We start from the raw sequence: 21,761 nt of genomic DNA, 5'->3' as shown, positions 1-21,761 counted from the left end.
AAAGTAAGGAGCAGCATTGAAAGTTCAAACGAACTGAAAATGTTACGCATATGAGGGGTTCACCTCCTCCTAATACCTCGCTCTTTACGCTAAAGTATTTTTAGTAATTTCAACTATTTATTCTACGGCCTTTGTGATTCAGGGGTCATTCTTAAGGAATTGGGACAAAATTTAAACTCTAGTGTAAAGAGAAGGGACGGACGAGGGGGTGAAACCCCTCATATACGTAATAACAGCATGCGAATACAGAAGTTCATTATGTAAGCTAATTTGTAAGTTACGTATATCTTTTACTAATGAAAACGTTCGTAAAAAATTAAAAGTTCTAGTTGCCTTTTTAAATAACCAAAAAATTGGAGGGCAACTAGGCCTCCTCCCCTGCTCCTTTTTTCTCAAAATAATTCGATCAAATCTATGAAAAAGCCATTTAGCCAATAAAATAAATATGCAATTTTCGTTTTAATTATTCATCTGCAGAGAGCCAAAATCAAAATATGCATTAATTCAAAAGCGTTCAGAAATTAAATAAAAAATACAAGTTTTTTTTAACTGAAAGTAAGGAGCGACATTAAAATTTAAAACGAACAGACATTACTACGTATATGAAAGGGGCTGCTCCCTCATCAACGCCCCGCTCTTTGCGCTAAAGTTTTTTACTGTTTTAAAAAATAGATTTGAGAGAAAGAGTCAAACTTTAGCGTAAAGAGCGGGGCGTTGATGAGGGAGCAGCCCCTTTCATATGCGAAGTGATTTCTGGTCGTTTTAAGTTTTAATGTCCCTTTTTACTTTCAGTTAAAAAAAAACTTGTTTTTTTTTATTTAATTAAATTTAAGGCCGAGAACAAAGTGTGTAAAGTATGACGCCTTCAGTGATCTGTAAACAAGCTATGTTTGCATTGGAATACACGGGATTGTTGCTGTTTGCTTAGGTATCCTGACGCGTTTCAGCTAACATTTGTTGTCGTCTTTCACATATTACACCTGGGGAAGTTAAGCTTAGCTGGATATGCCAGATACTGGATGTTCAGGGGGTATCAGTTCAAAATTTGAGGAGCAAATGTGTTTTATGAAATCTAAGGGAGAAGTGGCACCGATTCATGAATATGTATGGATGGGGTCAAGGATTTTTTTTTCCTTTTTTATGAAGATAAACAAAAAACAGAAAAACATTGAGCAAATATACCTAAAACATGGGGTAATAATAGATGGTAATTCTCTTAATTATCAGCTACCCCCAATCACTTTGACTCTTTAAAAGGGAATTAGAAAATCTGATTTCCAATCCATGAGCCCCCTTCCGGAGTCTATACGGCCACTCTCTCCATAAAAACCCTTATATGCCCTCTGGACATTTTTACAACCCTTGCGCTGAGGGCTGTGTGTGCGTGGGGAGGGGATTGTCATTCTCAAAGACATATTTTCCAGACCTTTTAACTTTGCTGAGCAAAATGGCTATCTCAAAATTTTGATTAGATGTGTTTTGGGAGTGAGGGGGGGCTGTTGCCCTCCATTAACTTTTGACCTTTAAAAAGGGCTTTTTCAATTTTCAATGAAATGGAAATTGGAAAGAACAAATGGCTATCTCAAAATTTCTATCTGGTGCATTGCGGAAAAATACTATGATTGGGAGGGGGGGGGGGTGATTCCGCGCTCCAATAACTTTGAATCTTAAAAAAGATACTAGAACTTCTGGTAATCAATCCAATGATCCCCTTCCGAAGTTTATACGACCACCCTTTCTATAAAAAAACCTTATGCGTCCCCAGGGCACAACTTACAAGAAAAAACCTTATGTGTCCCCAGGGCACAAATTACAAGGGGAGGGGGGTTGTCACCCTCAAAGACATAATTTAACTATGGACCTTTTAACTACGTTGAACAAAATGGCTATCTAAAAATTTTTATTCAATGTGTTTGGGAAAATGGTGGGCATGGGAGAGGGATTAGTTGCCCTCCAATCATTTTTTAAAATTAAAAGTGGCACTAGCCCTTCAATTTCCAATCGAATGAGCTTTCTTTGAAGTTTCTCCAACAACAGATGACCATCTGAAAATTTCTATCAGATGCATTTCGGGAAAATAAGAGGTGTGTGGGTGTTATCCATCCGCCGATCACTCTGAATCTTATAAAAGGTACTAGAATTTATAATTACCAATCCAATGAGCCCCTTTTGAAGTTTATAAGACTACCCTTTCTATAAAAACTTTATATGCCCTCAGGGCATAACTTACAGCCCTTGGCCTGAGGTCTGTGAGGGTGGGCTTCTCATCCTAAAAGAAGTAATTTCCGGACCTTTAAACTCCGTTGAAAAAATGGCTATCTCAAAGTTTTGATTGGATGTGTTTGGGAAATGGTGGGTGTGGAGGGGGAGGGGTTAGTTGCCATCCAATCATTTTTGACTATTGAAGGGGGCACTAGCCCCGTTCAATTTCCAAAAATACAGTTTCCAAACATCCAATTGAATGAGCCTTTTTTAAGTTTTTACGACAACAAATGACCATCTCAAAATTTCTATCTGATGCATTTCCTGAAAATACGAGGTGTTGTCTGTGTGTTTGGGGGGGGGGTACCCACCCTTCGATCACTCTGAATCTTATAAAAGGCACTAGAACGTCTTATTATCAATCCATTGAGCCTTCTCCGAAGTTTATACGATCACCCTTTTTATTTAAACCTTATATCCCCCCAGTGCATCACTTGCAACGCTTACCCTGAGGGCTTGGAGGTCGTCATCCACAAAGACATAATTTCCGGACCTCTCAATTTTTTTCATAAATTTTGATTGCATGCGTTTGGTGAAATAGTGGGCGTGGGAGGGAGATTAGTTTTTCTCCAATCACTTTCGACTACTAAAAAGTACACAAGCCCTTTCGATTTCCATTCGAATGAGCACTTTTCGAAGTTTCTGCGACGAATCCTTCAATACGAAGTGCCCTGGTCTAAAACCAAAATAAATAAATACTACATTGTGCCCACATTGCTCTTTACTTAGGCAGCGCTATTGTGCTGCCCATGATCTTGGTTACTATAGTGATTTTCTTTTTGTTGCTATTTTTGCTGGTTTAATAAAACCGCGCTTCTCAAAATAAGAATTTTTTTCAGTAAAGTGCAAATGACGCTCTGGCCTTTTCAAGGCTTAGGGAGCGTTAACCCTACTCCTGTTTGTGGTAATTTTTGTGCGTTTTATGCTTGATTTCATTATTTATTGTAATTTATTCTTGTTTCGGGTCTCATTTATTCGTCGGTAGTGTTTTCTGTTCATTTTAAGTTCGGACGATTACGATACTTGACTTAATTTCTATTCGTCTTTGGTTTAACGTAGCGCTCTATTTGTTTTGAAAAACTTTTTTTTCGGAACATGCCCTCTGTAGCATCATACCAACAACCCAACAACTCATGTATCCGTCTAAAATAGGATTTGCCCTATAAATGCCCCGTAGCCCCTAAAGCAAAAGTGGGCACATGTTCAACTTTTAGGGTGCTCATATAGGCAGTGAGGAAGGGGGGGGGGTTCACGCCCAAAATCTCTGAATGTTGAGTTTTTAACGACAATCTTGCATATTTTCCTTATAATTGGCCGATTTTTAACATTTCTTCGATGTTTAATACCCATCGAAAGATTGGCCCCAACAATCCACCCTTTCTAACAATCCACTTCATATTTGTATGAAAAGTCGTTATTCGCTTTTTTAGTTGATCAATCCTAATTTCAGGCTAAAGTATCCTTTTATGTTTTGTTACCTAAATTACGATTATAAAACGTTATAAAATTAAGACCGATAATAATACAGAAGACCGATCACGGGTGTGAGTTTTTTTCCAGGTGTGATTGTATCGACCCAACGGTCCTAGAATGTTGCGAGAGGGCTCATGCTAACGGAAATTAAAAGTTCTAGTGCCCTTTTTAAGTGAACAAAAATATTGGAAGGCACCTAGACCCCCTCTCACGCTCATTTTTTCCCAAAGTCAACGGATCAAAATTCTGAGATAGCCATATTGTTCAGCATAGTCGAAAAAACTAATAACTATGTCTTTGGGGACGACTTACTCCCTCACAGTCCTTGGGGGAGGGGCCACAAGTTACAAACTTTGACCAGTCTTTATATATAGTAATGGTTATTTGGAAGTGTACAGACGTTGCCAGGGGAAATTTTTCTTGGAGAGGGAAGGGGGTTACATGGGAGGATCCCGCTCCTCAGCGCCCCGCTCCCTACGCTAAAGTTTGACTCTTTCTCTCAACTCTACTTTTTAAAACAGTAAAAAACTTTAGCGTAAAGAGCGGGGCGCTGAGGAGGGAACAGCCCCTTTCATATACGGAGTAATTTCTGTCCGTTTTAAGTTTTAATATCGCTCCGTACTTTCAGTTAAAAAACTTGTTTTTTTTATTTAATTTCTGAATGTTTGTGATTTAATGCATGTTTTGATTTTGGCTCTCCGCACGTGAATAATTAAAATGAAATTGGTATATTATTTTTTTTTTCGGCTGAATGGCTTTCTCATAGTTTTGATCGGACGATTTTGAGAAAAAAAAGGAGCGGGGGAATAGGTCTAGTTACCCACCAATTTTTTTTGGTTACTTAAAAAGGCAACTAGAAATTTTAATTTTACGAACGTTTTTATTAGTAAAATATACGTAACTTACAAATTAACTTACGTAACGAACTTCTAAATCGTATGTTTTTATTACGTATATGAGGGGGTCGCCCCCTCGTCAATACCTCGCTCTTTATACTAAAGCTTAAATTTTGTCCCAATTCCTTAAGAATAACCCCTGAATCACAAAGGCCGTAGAATAATTAGTTGGAATTAATAAAATTACTTTAGCGTAAAGAGCGAGGTATTAGGAGGAGATGAGCCCCTCGTGTGCGTATTAATTTCTGTTCGTTTTAAGTTTTAATGCTGCTCCTTACTTTTAGTTGAAGAAACTTTTTCCTATTTATTTTTTCATTGCTCTTCATTTTCATTGCTCAAAAAAGCTAAAAAAAAATCCTGCACCTCCTTCATGGAAATTCTCTTCCCCTATGACAAATTCCTCCATGGAAAGTTCCCCCCGTATAACCCCCTCCATCAACCCTTCCCTCAACCGAAAAAAATCCCTCTGAAAGTGTCTGTACACACCCAGTAACCATTATCATATGTAAACATTGATCAAAGTTTATAACTAGCAGCCCCTCCCACGGGGACTGTGGGGGAGTAAGTCGTCCCCAAAGACATACTTTTTAGGTTTTTCGACTATGCTGAATAAAATGACAATCTCAGAATTTTGATCCGGTGACTTTGGAAAAAATGAGCGTGGGAAGGGGCCAAGGTTCCCTACAGTTTTTTTGGGTCACTTAAAAGGGCACTAGAACTTTTAATTTCTTCTAGAATTAGCCCTCTTGCAGCATTCTAGGACCACTGGGTGGATACGATCACCCCTGGAAAAAAAAGTAAAAAAACAAAAAAGCATCCGTGATCTTTCTTGTGGGAAAAAATACAAAATTCCACATTTTGCAGATAGGAGCTTGAAACTTCTATTACAGGGTTCTCTGATACGCTAAATCCGATGATGTTTTTCGTTCAGATTCTATGACTTTTAGATGGTGTTAACCCTTATTTTCTAAAATAAGGCAAATGTTCTCAGGCTTGTACCTTTTGATTGGTAAGACTTAACTTGATGAAACTTATATATTTAATAACAGCATTAAAATACGATTCTTTTGATGTAACTATTGATATTAAATCCTGTTTTTTAGAGTTTTGGTTACTATTGAGCCGGGTTGCTCCTTACTGCAGTTCGTTACCACGAACTGTTCTCGCAATTATCGCGTTAGCATGCGATTTTCAAGCCTGTATTTTTATTGTGATATTTTTCAAAAAAAGGTATGAGTATGAACCCAGCCAGGGAATCAACAGAATTTGTTTTTAGATTTCTTATTGGTAGCTCTAGGAGTTTAAGGTATACTATATTGATTGTGTTTTACTGTTCGGAGGCATGTTCCCTCTCATATTGATTTCCTATATTTATTAGTTATAACTGATCTGTCTTACTTTTAAAAAAGGAAAAAATCACCCCTGGACAAAGCTGCCTGAGGCCAACACAACAAACCGAAGCTTTGTCTGTTTCTTGGCTAATTTTATCTTGAGGTTCGCCAATCTTATAGGTTCAACAAACATATAAGAATACACAAACATATGACATATAAGGGTTGGGTTTTTGGTGATTTGAGATAAGATTGTAGAGACTAAAAACTAATAGCGCCATTTCCAGTATAGTGTTTGGCAACTTTATTAAACCGTAAAAATATTCCAAAGAAATTAATTGATTTGATATGATCAGCCTCCTGTGCAATTGGATTGAAGGTGAAACTTGTTGATAGGTGATGATTAATCATCATTTTTATTTTCAAAAATTTCGGTCTGCATAAAATAGCTCCAAGTTAACTTTAAGCTGACCAACCGAGGACAGAAATCTGGTTTCTTTGCCCTTCCCCGCAGTTTAAAGTGTCTGAAAAGATAAGTATGCCAGTTAACTTGCCGAAAAAGAAGATGTTGCACTAATGTTAGGTCAAACCAATTCGCCATATGATAGATGACGCTATCGATTGTTATTTTCCACAACCGCTAGCTTCCACTCTAATATGTTTTCGATACTCCTGCTCCAGCAGACAGCTTTGAACATTTTGAACCGCAGTCCATTGAGTACATCTTGGAACGTAAAACTATTACGATTTATTTTAAGTCTTATTTATTTTGATCTATTTAAGGTTCTGATAGTTGGTGGAGGAGATGGAGGCGTAGCAAGGGAAGTGGCCAAACATCCTTCAGTTGAGTCCATTCATCAATGCGAAATTGATGGTAGGGTTATAGAAGTCTCTAAAAAATATCTTCCGTTTATGGCAAAAGGATTTGAAAGCCCCAAATTTCATCTTCATGTTGGCGATGGATTTGAGTTTATTAAGAAACACAGCGGAGAATTCGATGTTATTATCACCGATTCATCGGATCCAGTTGGTATGTGAAATCTTCTATCTGTTACTTCTCATATATATATATATATATATATATATATATATATATATATATATATATATATATATATATATATATATATATATATATATATATATATATATATATATAGACATATATATATATAGACATATATATATATATATATATATATATATATATATATATATATATATATATATATATAGACATATATATATATATATATTTATATATATATATTATATATATATATATATATATATATATATATATATATATATATACATATATATATATATATATATATATATATATATATATATATATATATATATATATACATATATATATATACATATAGTATCGGGAGACCGGCGGCTTCTCTGCCAGGCCCTGGCCCTCGGCAATTGGCAGGCTTCTACATATGGATTCTCACTGACGCTTGTCTTCTAGCCGCAGACAATTTGAGACAATGTGCTGTATTTTAATATTGCAGACTTTTTCAAAGATATTTAATTATTAAAGCAAGTCCAATTTCTAACAACGATATCTACTAAGCTTCAAACTTTTGGTTTTCTTTTTTAAGGTTTTGAATTGTTGTAATCCCTTGTTAAAATATATACAAATATTTTTGCAACTACCAGTTTTTGCTTTGTACGCAATGTAATGTCTTTTCATAATAAGTTTTTTCAAAGATATTTGATTATTAAAGCAAGTCCAATTTCTAGCAACGATTTCTACTAAGCTTCAAACTTTAGATTTCCTTTTCTAAGGTTTTTGCATTGTTGTAATCCCTTGTTAAAATATATACAAATATTCTCGCAATAAATTCAGAGTAAAGGACAAGTTTATCCAGTCTGGGCAGGGCTGCCGTCCCTAGTCAAATATCACTATCTCTAGTGATTTTTTATATTGTCTAAAAAATAACTATATCAGTACATAAATCACTAGATTATTGAAGAAAATCGCTAAATCAACAAAAAATCATCCAAATCTAGTGGTTTATTTCACTGGGTGGCTACCCTGAATCTGGGATTATCTCTATTGTGGAAAGCATGATGTTTAAAAAAAAGTCGAAATGGAGGTGCGGAAATTTTCTACAGGGACAATTTCCCGGAGGAAATTTTACAAGTACTTTATTTTTTTAAGTATGACAATTATTAATACGCGGGAGGAATTTCCAGTAGGGAGGGATTTTCTAGGGTGAATCTTCCGCAGGAGGAATTTTCCTTGGAGTATATATATAAAAATAAGTTGTCTGTGTGTGGATCTGTGTGTGGATCAGGTGACGTCATGTTTGTCCGCATATGACGTCTGAATTATTTCACACTAATACAAAAGAAGAAAAAAACTAAAAAAGGTAAAAACTACAAAAAAAACTAAAAAGAAAAAAAACTAAAAAAGCTAAAAAACTAAAAAAAACTAAAAAAGGTAAAAATCTAATAACTAAAAAAAAAACTGAAAAAAAATAAAAAAAGGCAAAAACTACAAAAAAAATAAAAACTAATAAAAAAACTAAAAAAGGTAAAAAACTAAAAAAAAAACTAAAAAAGAAAAAAACTAAAAAATTGTTAATTTTTTTTTTTACTTGTGTCCTGGTCGTCATTTATACTCCCTGTGTCCCGGTGCTTTGTTGATTGCTAATCGAACATTCCTTTTGTCCTGGTCGCTTTCTCTTTGAGTGTCGTCATTTATTTTTTTCTTTTTTAGTTCTTTTAGTTTTTACCTTTTTTAGTTTTTTTTTAGTTTTTAGTTTTTTTAGTTTTTTACCTTTTTTTAGTTTTTTTAGTTTTTTAGCTTTTTTATTTTTTTTATTAGTTTTTAGTTTTTTTGTAGTTTTTGCCTTTTTTTTTAGTTTTTTGTCCTGGTCGCTTTCTCTTTGAGTGTCGTCATTTATTAGTTTTTTCCTTTTTTTTTTAGTTTTTTATTGGTTTTTACCTTTATTTTAGCTTATTTTTCAGTTTTTTCCTTTTTTTTAGTTTTTTTTTATTTTTTATTTTTTTTAGTTTTTTACCTTTTTTTAGTTTTTATAGTTTTTTTAGTTTTTTAGCTTTTTTACTTTTTTTATTAGTTTTTAGTTTTTTTTTGTAGTTTTTGCCTTTTTTTAGTTTTTTCAGTTTTTTTTTTAGTTTTTTATTGGTTTTTACCTTTATAGTTTTTTTAGTTTTTTAGCTTTTTTATTTTTTTTATTAGTTTTTAGTTTTTTTTGTAGTTTTTGCCTTTTTTTAGTTTTTTCAGTTTTGACGTCACCTAATCCAGTTTTTTCAGGTGACGTCACCTGACACATCCATCCATCCATCCATCCATCCATCCATCCACAGACAGACAACTTATTTTTATATATATAGAAGATATATATATATATATATATATATATATATATATCTATCTATATTCACAGGTGGGACATAGGGACACAACTACAATGGCGCGTAACTAATATGGCGCGTAACGACTTACGCGCGCGGGGGGGCTTGGGGGGGGGGCGCGAAGCGCCCCCACCAACTAGGTGTTGGGGTGGCGCGAAGCGCCACCCCAACAGCTAGTATATAATATATATATATATAATATATATTATATATATATATATATATATATATATATATATATATTTATATATATATATATATATATATATATATATATATAATATATATATAATATATATATATAATATATATAATATATATATATATATATATATATACATATATATATATATATATATATATATATATATATATATATATATATATATATATATATATATATTACCATGGCACTCTGAGATTCATGAATGTCGAAATTCGCCGGTGATTCCCGAAGTACCTTGTTTTTTTCTCCTTGGATTTAGTCATCGTTACCAGTCAACTTTTTCAGTTTAATGCAAGGTTTGACGATGACAGGTTAGGGTAGATCAGGTTGGTTAAGTTAGCCTAGATTTTTAATCCATTTCTGATATTTATCACCAAATTTAACTTAACCTAACTTTAACTTTTATAGATGTGTATTATGACGTTCGTCAAATCACTCTAATTTTAGTAAAGAACTAATTACCTGGAACAATGAAGTATGGTATGACAGTGGACATGCTACAGGAAAAATAACCACTAAAAGTCAGGCTGTTCACACACCGCTGCATCTGTATTTATTTCCGTCAAGCAATAACGCAATGTGGTCACTACAGAAGAGTACTGTTTTAATTCAAAGTTCTTGTCAAATCGATTCCAAGGTCTTTTAATGTATTAGCAGGGATGAAAATCAACATCGATTTAATGATGATAACAATAAAATTAATTTATCTTTAACCCACCATCCTGACTGTTATTTACTTGTGCAATGCCAAGCGAGGATAAATTTGTGTTGCACTTTTACGACCCATGAGGCGTTTAGATCGCACAGCAAGTGGCAAATATAAAGTTATCACTGAACAACAACATCTGGGGTATCGTCTACAAAAAACTTTATTTCTCGTGAATCAATAATTGAATACATACAATGTGCATACTGTTTCGTCTTAAGACCGCTTCTGGCGTTTTCAATCTTCTGATATAACTGTCCAAGACAGTTTGATAACGCATTCTCGAGGGAAGAATCAGCAAGGAATTCGATCAGCATTGTAAAAATGGGATTGAAGACACTTCTTCTGTTCATCCTTCCTTTGATATTTTGGCAATTTTGATCCTAACTTTTGGTAATTATTTTAGAAACATAATCAACGCCGTATCGAGGAGGCTTACCAGGTGTTACCCGCCTCTCTCCCACCGCCTGAAATTTTTTCTGACTCGTAAAAGTAACAAACACACATATAAACCATATTTTGATGTATTTTCGAGGTTTTATTTGTGCTCCCCGCCCCCGAACAAAATCCTAGGTATGCCCTTGAGCATAATATCAGATGCGAATTTTAAACAGTATACTACTGTTATGCCAGATATCAATGATTTATGAAAATGTCAAAACGCACATATTCAACTGTGGGCTGGCGCTGAAAACGCCTACTGATAATAATTAATTAGTTCTAGTTTCTGCCATCTCAGTTTTTCCATTGAGAAAGTCTCAAATCCAGGGTAGAATATTCTGACCTATTTTATAAAGTTTATTATTAGTTAGCATTAAGTTGACATAAATCTTGTTTGATGTCTCTGCAAAGTCATTATTAATACCGAGGCAGTATCCAGGATTTTTGTTTGGGCGAGTAAAAAAAAGCTTTAGAAACCGAAACAAGAACTTATTGACATGTCACTTTTTTTATAAGCCGAAGAAATATCGGTGGCAAGGAGGGTCAAATTGGATTGCCCCCTCCCCCTGGATATGACCATGGTAAATTCAGTCAAGCGTCAATTTGCTGCCTGAAATACATGTCGAAATTGTTAACTACCTCAAACTTGCTAAAAGAATCATATTTTGGGCAGAGTTAAAGGGATGGATAAACTTAGCATTTTTGCAAGTTTAAAATGACTGTATCTTCAATACAGGTGCATTTATGCCAGTTTTTAAATAAGTTAATTTTTATAGATTAATGCTTATTTTAAAAGCTTTTTACATTGTATGAATACGTCATGTAAAGTTTGGATATTTTTTGTGCTAAGAATCAATACAACAACAATTTTCTTCCAAATGGTTTTGTCCTCGTTAAAGTCCCCTTGGTCCAATCTGTTTAACCTGGGAGTTTCAAGTCAATTGGACAAAATTCGGTTTGTTCTCGCGAATCGTTACAACCTAATTAATTGTTTTCTTCTGATGTGGGTTTGCCAGCAGATATACCGAAGAAGTTGGAGCTAATTGGGAAAAAACAATCTGTGTCTATTTTGGATGTCAAGAATCAATACACCAGTTTATTCCGTAGCTTTTGTCTTATTAGCATATATTTTACCCCCATATTTTTATCAATACGGTCTTATTTTACGCCATCTTCCGAACGAGTTCTTTTTTTATTCTCACTTTCTCAATATGTAAATTCTGACAAAAACCGAATATTTTGACGGTGGATTTTTAGAAGTGACCTTGCATGGCAAATTATTTTGTCTGAGCGTACTGACCGAGAGAATTTGAAGTGTTAGCAAAGAAAACGCTCCCTTGTCGGGCACGAAAAATAGCTCGTAGTTTGAATGCCTATGAAAACTGCTGGAAGAAAGCGCTACATCTTTATCCCTAAGGTCAGAGAGGTTCACAACAGAGAAACAGAGAGTTTGATTGGGAAGAACGTTACGGCTTCCCCAGGAGAAACATCCTTCTCAGAAAAAAATCCACTAGTGGAAAATCCCCTCCCCCGCAGGGAATTCGCCTGAAAATGTCCGAATATTTCTGAATTACAAATACCATATGCTAACAATGGGCAAATTGCATAAATTACAGCCCTTTTTTAGAATCAAGTAGCTATCCGAGAGTTTTGATCGAATGTCTTCGGGAAAAGGGGGCGTGGGAGGGGGTTAGGTTCCCTCCAGTCTCTTCTTTCGCTTAGAAAGAGCTCTGAACTGGTAATTTTCGTTCGAATGAAGCCTTGACCTGATCTCCTAGGACCATTGGTTTGAAAAGATCACCTCTGGAAAAAATAAAATAAACCTGCATCACTGATCTTTCTTCTTGCACAAAATGTAAAATCCGCCTTTTTGTTAGGTAGAACCATAAAACCTCTGCAGTAGAGTTTTTTGGTACGCTGAATATGATTGTTTGAATTTCTTTGAGATCACTTGACTTTTTAGGGTGATTCCCACATTTTTGAAAATTGATCAAATTTTCTCAGGCTTGGAGCTTTTGATGGATATAATTAAACTTAATGGATTCTTTTGATGATTAATTGTTGCCAAAATTCCTTTTTAAGAGTTTCGATTACTATTGGGCTGAGTCGCTCCTTACAGTTCGTTACCATGAACTATTTGAAACAAGATTGGTGGTCTGAGGAGAAAATTAGATGGTTGAAGAAATGAATCAAACTCAACAAAGAGCAAAAATATTTTGAAGAAAATCTCATCAACATATCAAAATTAAGCTGCCAAGAAACCATAGGTTTTTTTTTTTTTTAAAGAAACAATTAGCTTATCATTTACAGACTACAAAGCAAAGCGCAGATACAGAACGCTAAATCTGTTTTACAGTGAAAGTACCAAGGACAGTGAAAACATAATCAAATTGTTTCAATTGGTTAAATCGAAAATTCTATAAAATTAGAAAAAAACAGAAATTCAAGATTTTCATATGCTATTTTTGGTAGTAGTTGGTGCCAAATTAAAAAAAATAAATGTTGGCGCTGATCCTCAGAGAAATTAGAAAAAAAAGCTATAAGTGTATGGCACCAAACAGCACAAGGAGGTGCAGCCTTCTTTTGAAAGTGTTGCTGTCACAGTTTGCACAATAATAGTGCTAATAGTTTTAAATTCCATTGTCAAAAAGTTTGCTAAATTTATCTAATTTATTCATCTCATTTGTTTTCGTAATCCAACGTGGCGACACTGACAAATATTTGATACTCCAATAAAATGTTCATAATTTTGAAGTAAATAAAAATTAAATCTTAGAAGACCGCGGCTCTCCGGTATGAATAGACACGAGACGGGTCCAAGGCATGTAGATGGCGTACGCTCACATTTAAGTCACAAATAAAAGAGTTAAAAGTAGGGGCGTAATTTGTTATGGGGTAGGGGGACTACTCTTCCAACATCAGGTCCCCCGGATCACAATTTTCCCCCAGTTAAAATTTAGTTTCTTCAAAAATCTTGTCTAAACTAAGATAATCCTGCATATTTCAAGAATCTATTGAAATGACTGAGTTTTCTTTTATATATCTTTGCGTTTATGGTACCAAATAGCTCAATTTTTTAGTTTTCACTGTAATTTTCACTTGATTTGGGAAAATTGGGGAAAATTGGCTCCAACGTTGCCCCTCCCCCTCCCATGATTGTGACGAAAATGTGCCACTGGTTTAAAGAGTAAGAAACGGAAAATGATTGTTGATTTTCCTGCAGGTCCAGCAGAGAGCTTGTTTGGTGACGAATACTATATGCTCATTTCGAAGGCCCTGCGCCATGGTGGAATTGTTTGCTCACAAGGAGAGAACCCATGGTTTCATGCAGATATTATTGACAAGCTCATTTCGGGCTGTAAAAAGATATTCCCTGTTGTAGACTATGCGTATACATGCATTCCAACATACCCAGGAGGACAAATTGGCTTTCTTCTCTGTAGCAACAGTCCAGTAAGTATTTCAACACTGTCAGTGTCAGTACTCATTTTAAAAATGTTATCACATAAAAAAGCGATTATGCCACCTAATCCACGCTTCCTTTAAATTCCCAGCACATAGTGACATTAATCTTATAAAAAGAGATTTAAACAATCAAAAATAAATAGCTAAAATAATGAAACTGTGTCAAAACATTTGGGTATATAAAAAAAGATCAAGCAAATTAATTGTCTGTCTAAATTTTACTTTGGGGGCATAAAACAAAGAGACTAGACAAGTAGGCAACACACGCATTCTTACTTGGATATATATTTACTTATCACTGAAAAGTGAAAAATTATAGCTACAAATCCTAGACCTCACAAAGTTTCATTGCACTTAGTCAAAAAGCAACGACCTCAAGAAGCCTCAGAAAGTAAGCCTTATTAATGCCCCAAATCAATGCCGTATCCGGGGGGAGGGGGTACCCGGTTTGACCCCCCCCCCATATTTTTTTTGTCCGACTCGTGAGTGAGAATCAAATATGTATCTAAACAATTTTTTGTTGGAATTTGTAGAGTCCCCCCCCACAGAACAAAAATCGTGGATTCGGCCGTTACTTGAATACGATTATTTTACTAAATAATGGAGTAGTGTTAGCTCAAAAAGTAGCCTTAGAAAATACACTCAATATGTTGAAGAGGTACTAATAGTTCGGAAAATCCTTCAGAGGTACTAACTCAAATGCTCCATGTCTCACGATTGAACCTAATCAAGAACCACCTTTATATCAGGAGGTTACCTCAGAAAGAGGAATGAATCCCTGACTGATGTCCTTCAAAATTTTGATTGAGCTGAATCAAGAACGCAGTATTACCTCACGAAGTTACATCAGAAAAAGCACTAATCATGTCTAATGCTACACAGAACCTTTAGATTAATCATGAAGAAGTGTTACTCCAAGAAGCTTAATGAGAAAGGACACTGACGGATGTCCTGACAAATATCTTGATTTATAAATTAAACAAGAACAAACGAAGGCACTATCTGATGTTTATTAAACGTTGATGTAACTTCAATAAGCTCCTCAATAGGTACCCCGGGGCCCATTCTTCAAACAGTTGTAAAAGCTTTTGGAGCCTCTATGTGTTTTTTTTACTCGAGGGGGGTCATAGCGGATCCATCTTAATTTAGCCAGTAGTGTTCGTCAATATGCAGGAACTTTAAGAAGCTACAGGAAGTAACCTCAAGAAGCTATCACAGAAAATACACTGACTCATGTCCCACAATACCTTGATTGGTTTCAATCAGAAAGCAGCGTTGCCTCAAGAAGGTGCCTCCAAAAAGGTATATGTCCCAGCGCCAGTGTTTCTATAGAAGTGCCGTTTTTAGCTTTTCGTTGGTGTTACTGTACCTCTAAACTCATTGCAGCGGCGTATTTTGGTTGTTACATATGAATTCCAATACATCCCTGAGGACTGTTTTGCTTCTTTGAATGAGCTCGGAGCCTAAATTTTGCCCCAAGAATTTTTTTTCAAGCTCCTACCTCAGATCCTTCCTTATTTTTGAGGCTTATAAAGTTGCATAGAAGATAGGTCCTAACCTGCCTTAACTTCGAAAAAAAGAAGTTCTTTATTATTCGGCTTGGACCTACCTTTCTTTGATACTAGATTTTGAACATAATTCCTATGATTTTACTAGTAGGCTATATTAGGATACGTTTTTTTTTCAAAACCAAAGCACCATTTTTTAAAATATCTTTAAAACCTTATAAATAAGGATTTAGCAGTCCTGTGGTGGCGCAGTGGATTTGACCTTAGCTTGGTAATACGGGACCCAGAGATCGAATCACGCTGCAGGAATGCACTGCAGGGCCGACGCAGGGACCATAGTAGTCAAGAAGCGTCGTTAATTCTTAGATAATAAAAAATAAGGATTTAGCAAAGTCAAGAGGCTCGAAAGACTTTCTATGGGTCATATTTTTATAGATCTATTTCTGAAAGTTTCATTTTCAAAACACAAAGTCTATTCAAGATCATTTGAGGCCTGTGCACTTTGGAGAGGGAACGGCTTGAGCTGGACACTTCAAAAGACCTTCCTGTGTTCTAGCATAGGGTCTGAAATTATTCCTCAAGGCTTCATTCACCTAATTCACTGTTTCCCAAAGTGTAGTAGGCGTACTCTAGGGGTACGAGAAAACTTTGAAGTGGGTAGGCTTTACGCTGGTGTTTGGCTAGAATATGCATCTGCATCATACAAAATAAAGGCTATTGGACGTGAAATCATGCCTCAGGCTACAATTAAAATCTAAAAAACCAAATTGTGACGACGTATCATCTCAGCACAAACAATTTCATCCTTCTTAATAATCTAAATGAATATTATTTATAATGTAGCTTTTATTTATATTTTGTTATGAATAATTGTATTCCTCATCTATCATTAATTTGTGTATGTACCAAAAAAGCTACATAAAAAAATTTGATTTCTATTAAAATCAAATTAAATCCAGCCATTTACCAGCCTTGGTTTTTAATATCGGAAAACATAGAGAAAAAAATAGAAAAAGGGCAAAAGTTTCGCTGTAAAATAGTCGATTTGGACCCTATAAAAAATACCCCGAAATTCTTGTCCGAAACAATCCCACCCGCAAAAACAGTCTTCAGCTTCATCTTTGCGCTAAGAACCTTTGTTGACACCAAAACGTAAAATAAACGAAGTCCAAGTTAAGTGTCAGTGAATCCTGTTTGATAAGTCAAAAAAAGTTGATTAATTTTCGATTTAAAGAAGACAAATGATGACTTTCCTTAGTTTTCAGTTTTCCTTAACTTTCAGTTAAATAGATTCGTCTTTTTTTTTCACTATGAATACTGTGTCTCGAAAATTGTAAAAAAGGTTACACATATGTCAAAAGTCTTTTTGACATGCGCTAACTCAATAAACACCGCTAACTCAACCACTTTCCGTGGTAACCAAAGCAAAGCGGTCTTAACTGGATATACAGCCTCTTGAATTAATACTAATATATTGTAAATATAAGCAAAGCAACTTTTATTTAAGTTTGATTTAGGAATAATAACTTTCATTCAGAAATAACAAAAATAAATGTGATTCACAACAATAATAGCTATTCAGAGGTCAAAAACTCCTCCAGTTTCACAACAAACACGTATCAATTGAAACTAAATTGTCACTGTAAGTAATTAATGTCACTGTTAATAATGAGAGTTTATTAATACTAATCATTGAAATAAAAAAAAAATCTTTGTAATTAATCAATCTTAATTGGTAAGCGGCACTATAACCTAAAGACGTGACACTGAACTGAAGTATAGTAAGTTCAAAGAAAAAAAAAAATAAAAAAATACTGGTGAATCAAATGAAGCGAAACAAACAACAAATTATCTTCTTTGCTGAATAAGGGATTAATTTTTTTAAATGATTAGGAAGTGCAGATCAAGCAAATGAATCTGGCTGCTCTTGATTTTCAGAGGGGAGGGTGATTCGAAATTCCAACTGGGTAACGCCATGCTTTCTATAACCATAATATTTTTAATTCTGACAATTTTTAAGGCTTTAAATTTCATGAATACTGTAAAAAATCATAAAATTTAGATATTCTTTGGGGGGGGGGTAAAAGAATTATCTTTCCTATTTACATAAATGAGTTTGCCCTTTACTGAAAACATTGATGTTTCAAACAACATATCGGATATAAAACTATTCATTCGAGTGGTATTTCGGAATCCGTGTCTAACGAGATAAATATTTTTGAAGTACCAAGGGTATCAAAAAAAAAATTCTACAACAACAAACCCCCCCCCCCCCCCAAACCCATATTAGATCTATTCAAATATGAAAACCTTTATTTCTTTTTCTTTGGCTATTTCAAAACTATGAAGTTTCTAGGCTAGTACCACATTTTCCGCCAGTGTTAAAATGTTTAACAGTTAAAATAAGTAAATAAAACAAATAGTTACATTTGATAACTTCTTTTCGTCCGTAAAGCTCATACTTTAACAATGGAACTACCCCTTCTTAAATTTTTTGGTGGCATTTGTTTTTAGCTAATTTTTGCTAATTTTTCACTGACATTTTTCTTCATGAATTCGGAACCCGTAACTACCAATACTTCATAACTACATATGGATGTATTTTTTTCAGTAAAAATTGAGTTTGCAATTCTTCCTAGCTTTGGAAGATATATAAGGCTGTGTTATTTTGAAGCTCTTAAAACTTCTTTTTAGTGTTTAAATAATTGTCATATCTTTAGAAACAAATTCGAAAAAAAGGAATCGTTTCTCAAAAGACAATTGAAAGTAAAGAAATTTATTGAAAAAGCTTTAGCTTAAAAAGGCTGACAGTTAAAAAAAAATAATAACATTTAAACAAATGCATCTTTGAAAATCGTAGACCTGGTAAGCATTGTTAGCTCTAAGTATATGTTAGTTCAAAACGATGAAAAATCAAAAAATTTTTATTCTTATAGTCTCGGGTTTAAGCACTTGAAGTTTAAGGCTTAGGCTTCAAGCTTAAGCTTGAGATTTTAGCTTTATCAATTCAAAAAACCAGGTATTACTTTCACTGTCCTTTGTACTCAAAAAATGAAGTTTACGAACTTATTATTTACCCAAAGTAACTGAACTGCCAAATAAAAGCTAATTGAACTTACAACTTTTTTTTTCAGGACACTGATTTCCGAAGGCCCGTAATCTCTTTTTCTGAAAAAGAAATGGAAGAAATGAATCTACGATATTACAGCCCAAAAATTCACAGTGCATCGTTTGTGCTGCCTCGATTTGTTGAAAAGCTTCTTGTCGAAAAGTCGAAAGAAAGATCATCTTGGGATAACGGTCAGCGTTTGAATGTTCACCGTTTTTATTAATGCTGATATTTTTACCTTGCTTTATAATGGATTGGGTAAAAGGAATAAATTGAATTGTTTCGATGTTTGGTACGCCCCCGAATTTAAAATATGAAGGGCTATAGCCTTCACTGTGGATAATTTCTGGATTCTCTAATAACCAAAGTCAGCCATTTTTAAAACATTGCATGAATTTTGGGTACCTAAATCATTCGATAATGCTTTTATTTGGCTTCGGATCATTACCACCTGTGTCAGTAATCAGTCCGTACAACTGACAGCAATCCTCTAGGAACAACATTGCTTCATAATTTTAAAATGGGGCAACAGGGGCGTCAATTGGTTGGAGACAGATCTCCTTCCTCCTTAGATTTTTATTTTTTCATTTGATTGAAAAAATTCCCCCCTCCAAGATCAGAGTAATACCATTTTGGTATCCTTTTAAAAAAATTGGAAAAAATACTCCTCCTCTTCCCCCTCCCAAAATTTTTGTTAATGTGCGCTCCTATTGGGTTACAATTTTGAGCTTGCCCTAAGCCCTATAGTCTCATGCCAATAGATATGTATATGAAAAGGTTAGGAAATCCTACTATGCCGCAGACAAATATTCTTTGCCGAAGACAGCTTTGCTTGACATTGTAAAAACTGGCCAATGGCCTAAAGCTCACACTCAGCCAATGTGTTAATTTTATAAATACTCAATCTGTTCCAAGCTAAAAAGTTTTTGTTATTATGAAGTTGATTGGCGAACAAAATTGCATCCAACTGTTCGATGATATGTTATATAATAGTACTCTTGACACTTTTATCATTACTTCTTCTATGATCAATAATTTCATAAAATGGACAACACTTCTAAAGATACCATTGCTTTGTCAGGGGGTAGAGGTGTCTATGCATCTCATGATGATCCTGAGATTAGCAGGTACAATTAGGGGCTTAATATGACCAACTTCAAACCCTACCTAGCCAGTTTCTCTCTTGCCCCGTGTTTTAGATTAGACGAATTGAAGCCAGTAATAACTGCCAAAATCTTGCATTGTGGGAAGGAGGGGGGGTGGTCAATCCCCATGGATGTACGAAGTGCCTAACAAGGCACTACAAAAAGACCCCTGAAGAAGGGAGAAAGAAGCTCCCAGTATTGAGGATCAGGTGTTGCTTGCCGGTGATGGCTTATAAGTGATGGGTGACCCTTCCATTTTTTTGTGGGAAAAGGGTTGCCTACCAAACCCAGATTGTAGCCAGCGGGTGGTTTTTTTTAGGATGGGGTTAACAATGACGGTCACTTTGACACTAACAAAAAAGGTTTTTGAACTTGAGAAACCTACCTAGCCAGTTTCTCTCTTGCCCTGTGCTTTAGATTAGACCAATTGAAGCCAGTAATAACTGCCAAAATCTTGCATTGCGGGAAGGGGGGGGGGTCAGTCCCCATGGATATACGAAGTGCCTAACAAGGCACTACAAAAAGACCCCTGAAGAAGGGAGAAAGAAGCTCCCGGTATTGAGGATCAGGTGTTGCTTGCCGGTGATGGCTTATAAGTGATGGGTGACCCTTCCCTTTTTTTGAGGGAAAAGGGTTGCCTACCAAACCCGGATTGTAGCCAGTGGGTGGTTTTTTTAGCATGGGGTTAACAATGACGGTCACTTTGACACTAACAAAAAAGGTTTTTGAACTTGAGAAACCTACCTAGCCAGTTTCTCTCTTGCCCTGTGTTTTAGATTAGACCAATTGAAGCCAGTAATAACTGCCAAAATCTTGCATTGCGGGAAGGGGGGGGGGTCAGTCCCCATGGATATACGAAGTGCCTAACAAGGCACTACAAAAAGACCCCTGAAGAAGGGAGAAAGAAGCTCCCGGTATTGAGGATCAGGTGTTGCTTGCCGGTGATGGCTTATAAGTGATGGGCGACCCTTCCCTTTTTTTGTGGGAAAAGGGTTGCCTACCAAACTCGGATTGTAGCCAGCAGGTGGGTTTTTTAGGATGGGGTTAACAATGACGGTCACTTTGACACTAACAAAAAAGGTTTTTGAACTTGAGAAATCAAGATAGACAAGCGGGATTTCAAAATACCGTACACAAGGAAGCATTAATAGACCACCGGTTGTTGGTACTGTTTTTTTTGGGGGGTGGAGCTGCTCTGTAAAAAGGTAATAATCTCCAGAGAAATCAATAAGACAAGGACTGGCCAGTGGTATTGTGCTCAGTGTTTTCACCAACTGTACATTTAAACTGTGTTTGAAACCGCTTTTTACAAATAATCGCTTCGCAGTTCATCTTAAAAGAGTACTATCTTTTCAGGGGCTTAACTAGGATAATTAGTAAAGTTTTGAAAATCATAGCACTTTTTGATACAAACATTACTATTGACAACAGTTGAAGTATAATGCAAATCTTCATTTTCAGATTTGAAAAAGTGTGAAAATAGAGCACAAAATCCTTTTTTGCTTCGATTACAGTCAAGTTACAGAATGGATCTCAGATATATTGAGATATTGGGCGGGAGGACGTATGCTAAATATGTTCATCATGTTTTCAAACAGTTTTTCATGAAGGCAAAGAGAAAAAAGGAGACTGTCCCATATTTCCGTATTGAAAAGTGTGTTTTAATTCCATTAGTTTACTTTTGTGACGTATTTTTGCAGGATTCCTTGTTCCCAAATAGAGAAATAGCCTCGCTTATAAAATGGGTTGACTAATTCTGAGCAACTAATCTGGCCTCACAAGGAAATGCAAGTTCTGGGG

The 21,761-nt window shown here is 35.2% G+C and overlaps 1 protein-coding gene across 1 annotated transcript in view; it reads left to right on the top strand.

Moving 5' to 3' along the window:
• The window catches only part of LOC136026230 (spermidine synthase-like), a 44,472-nt gene extending 25,370 nt beyond the window's left edge, over positions 1-19,102 (top strand). Inside the window, exons 3-5 of the mRNA XM_065702570.1 lie at positions 6,746-6,992; positions 13,958-14,187; positions 18,842-19,102. Of these exons, the coding sequence (XP_065558642.1) occupies positions 6,746-6,992; positions 13,958-14,187; positions 18,842-19,039 (675 nt within the window). The 3' untranslated portion in view covers positions 19,040-19,102. The remainder of the gene's footprint in view (positions 1-6,745; positions 6,993-13,957; positions 14,188-18,841) is intronic.
• Positions 19,103-21,761: the final 2,659 nt, after the last annotated feature.

The sequence above is a fragment of the Artemia franciscana genome, chromosome 4 (assembly GCF_032884065.1).
Source record: "Artemia franciscana chromosome 4, ASM3288406v1, whole genome shotgun sequence".
Classification (NCBI taxonomy): Eukaryota; Metazoa; Arthropoda; class Branchiopoda; order Anostraca; family Artemiidae; genus Artemia; species Artemia franciscana.
The sequence above is the reverse complement of the archived record's forward strand: the minus strand, read 5'-3'. Positions and strand labels throughout refer to the sequence as shown.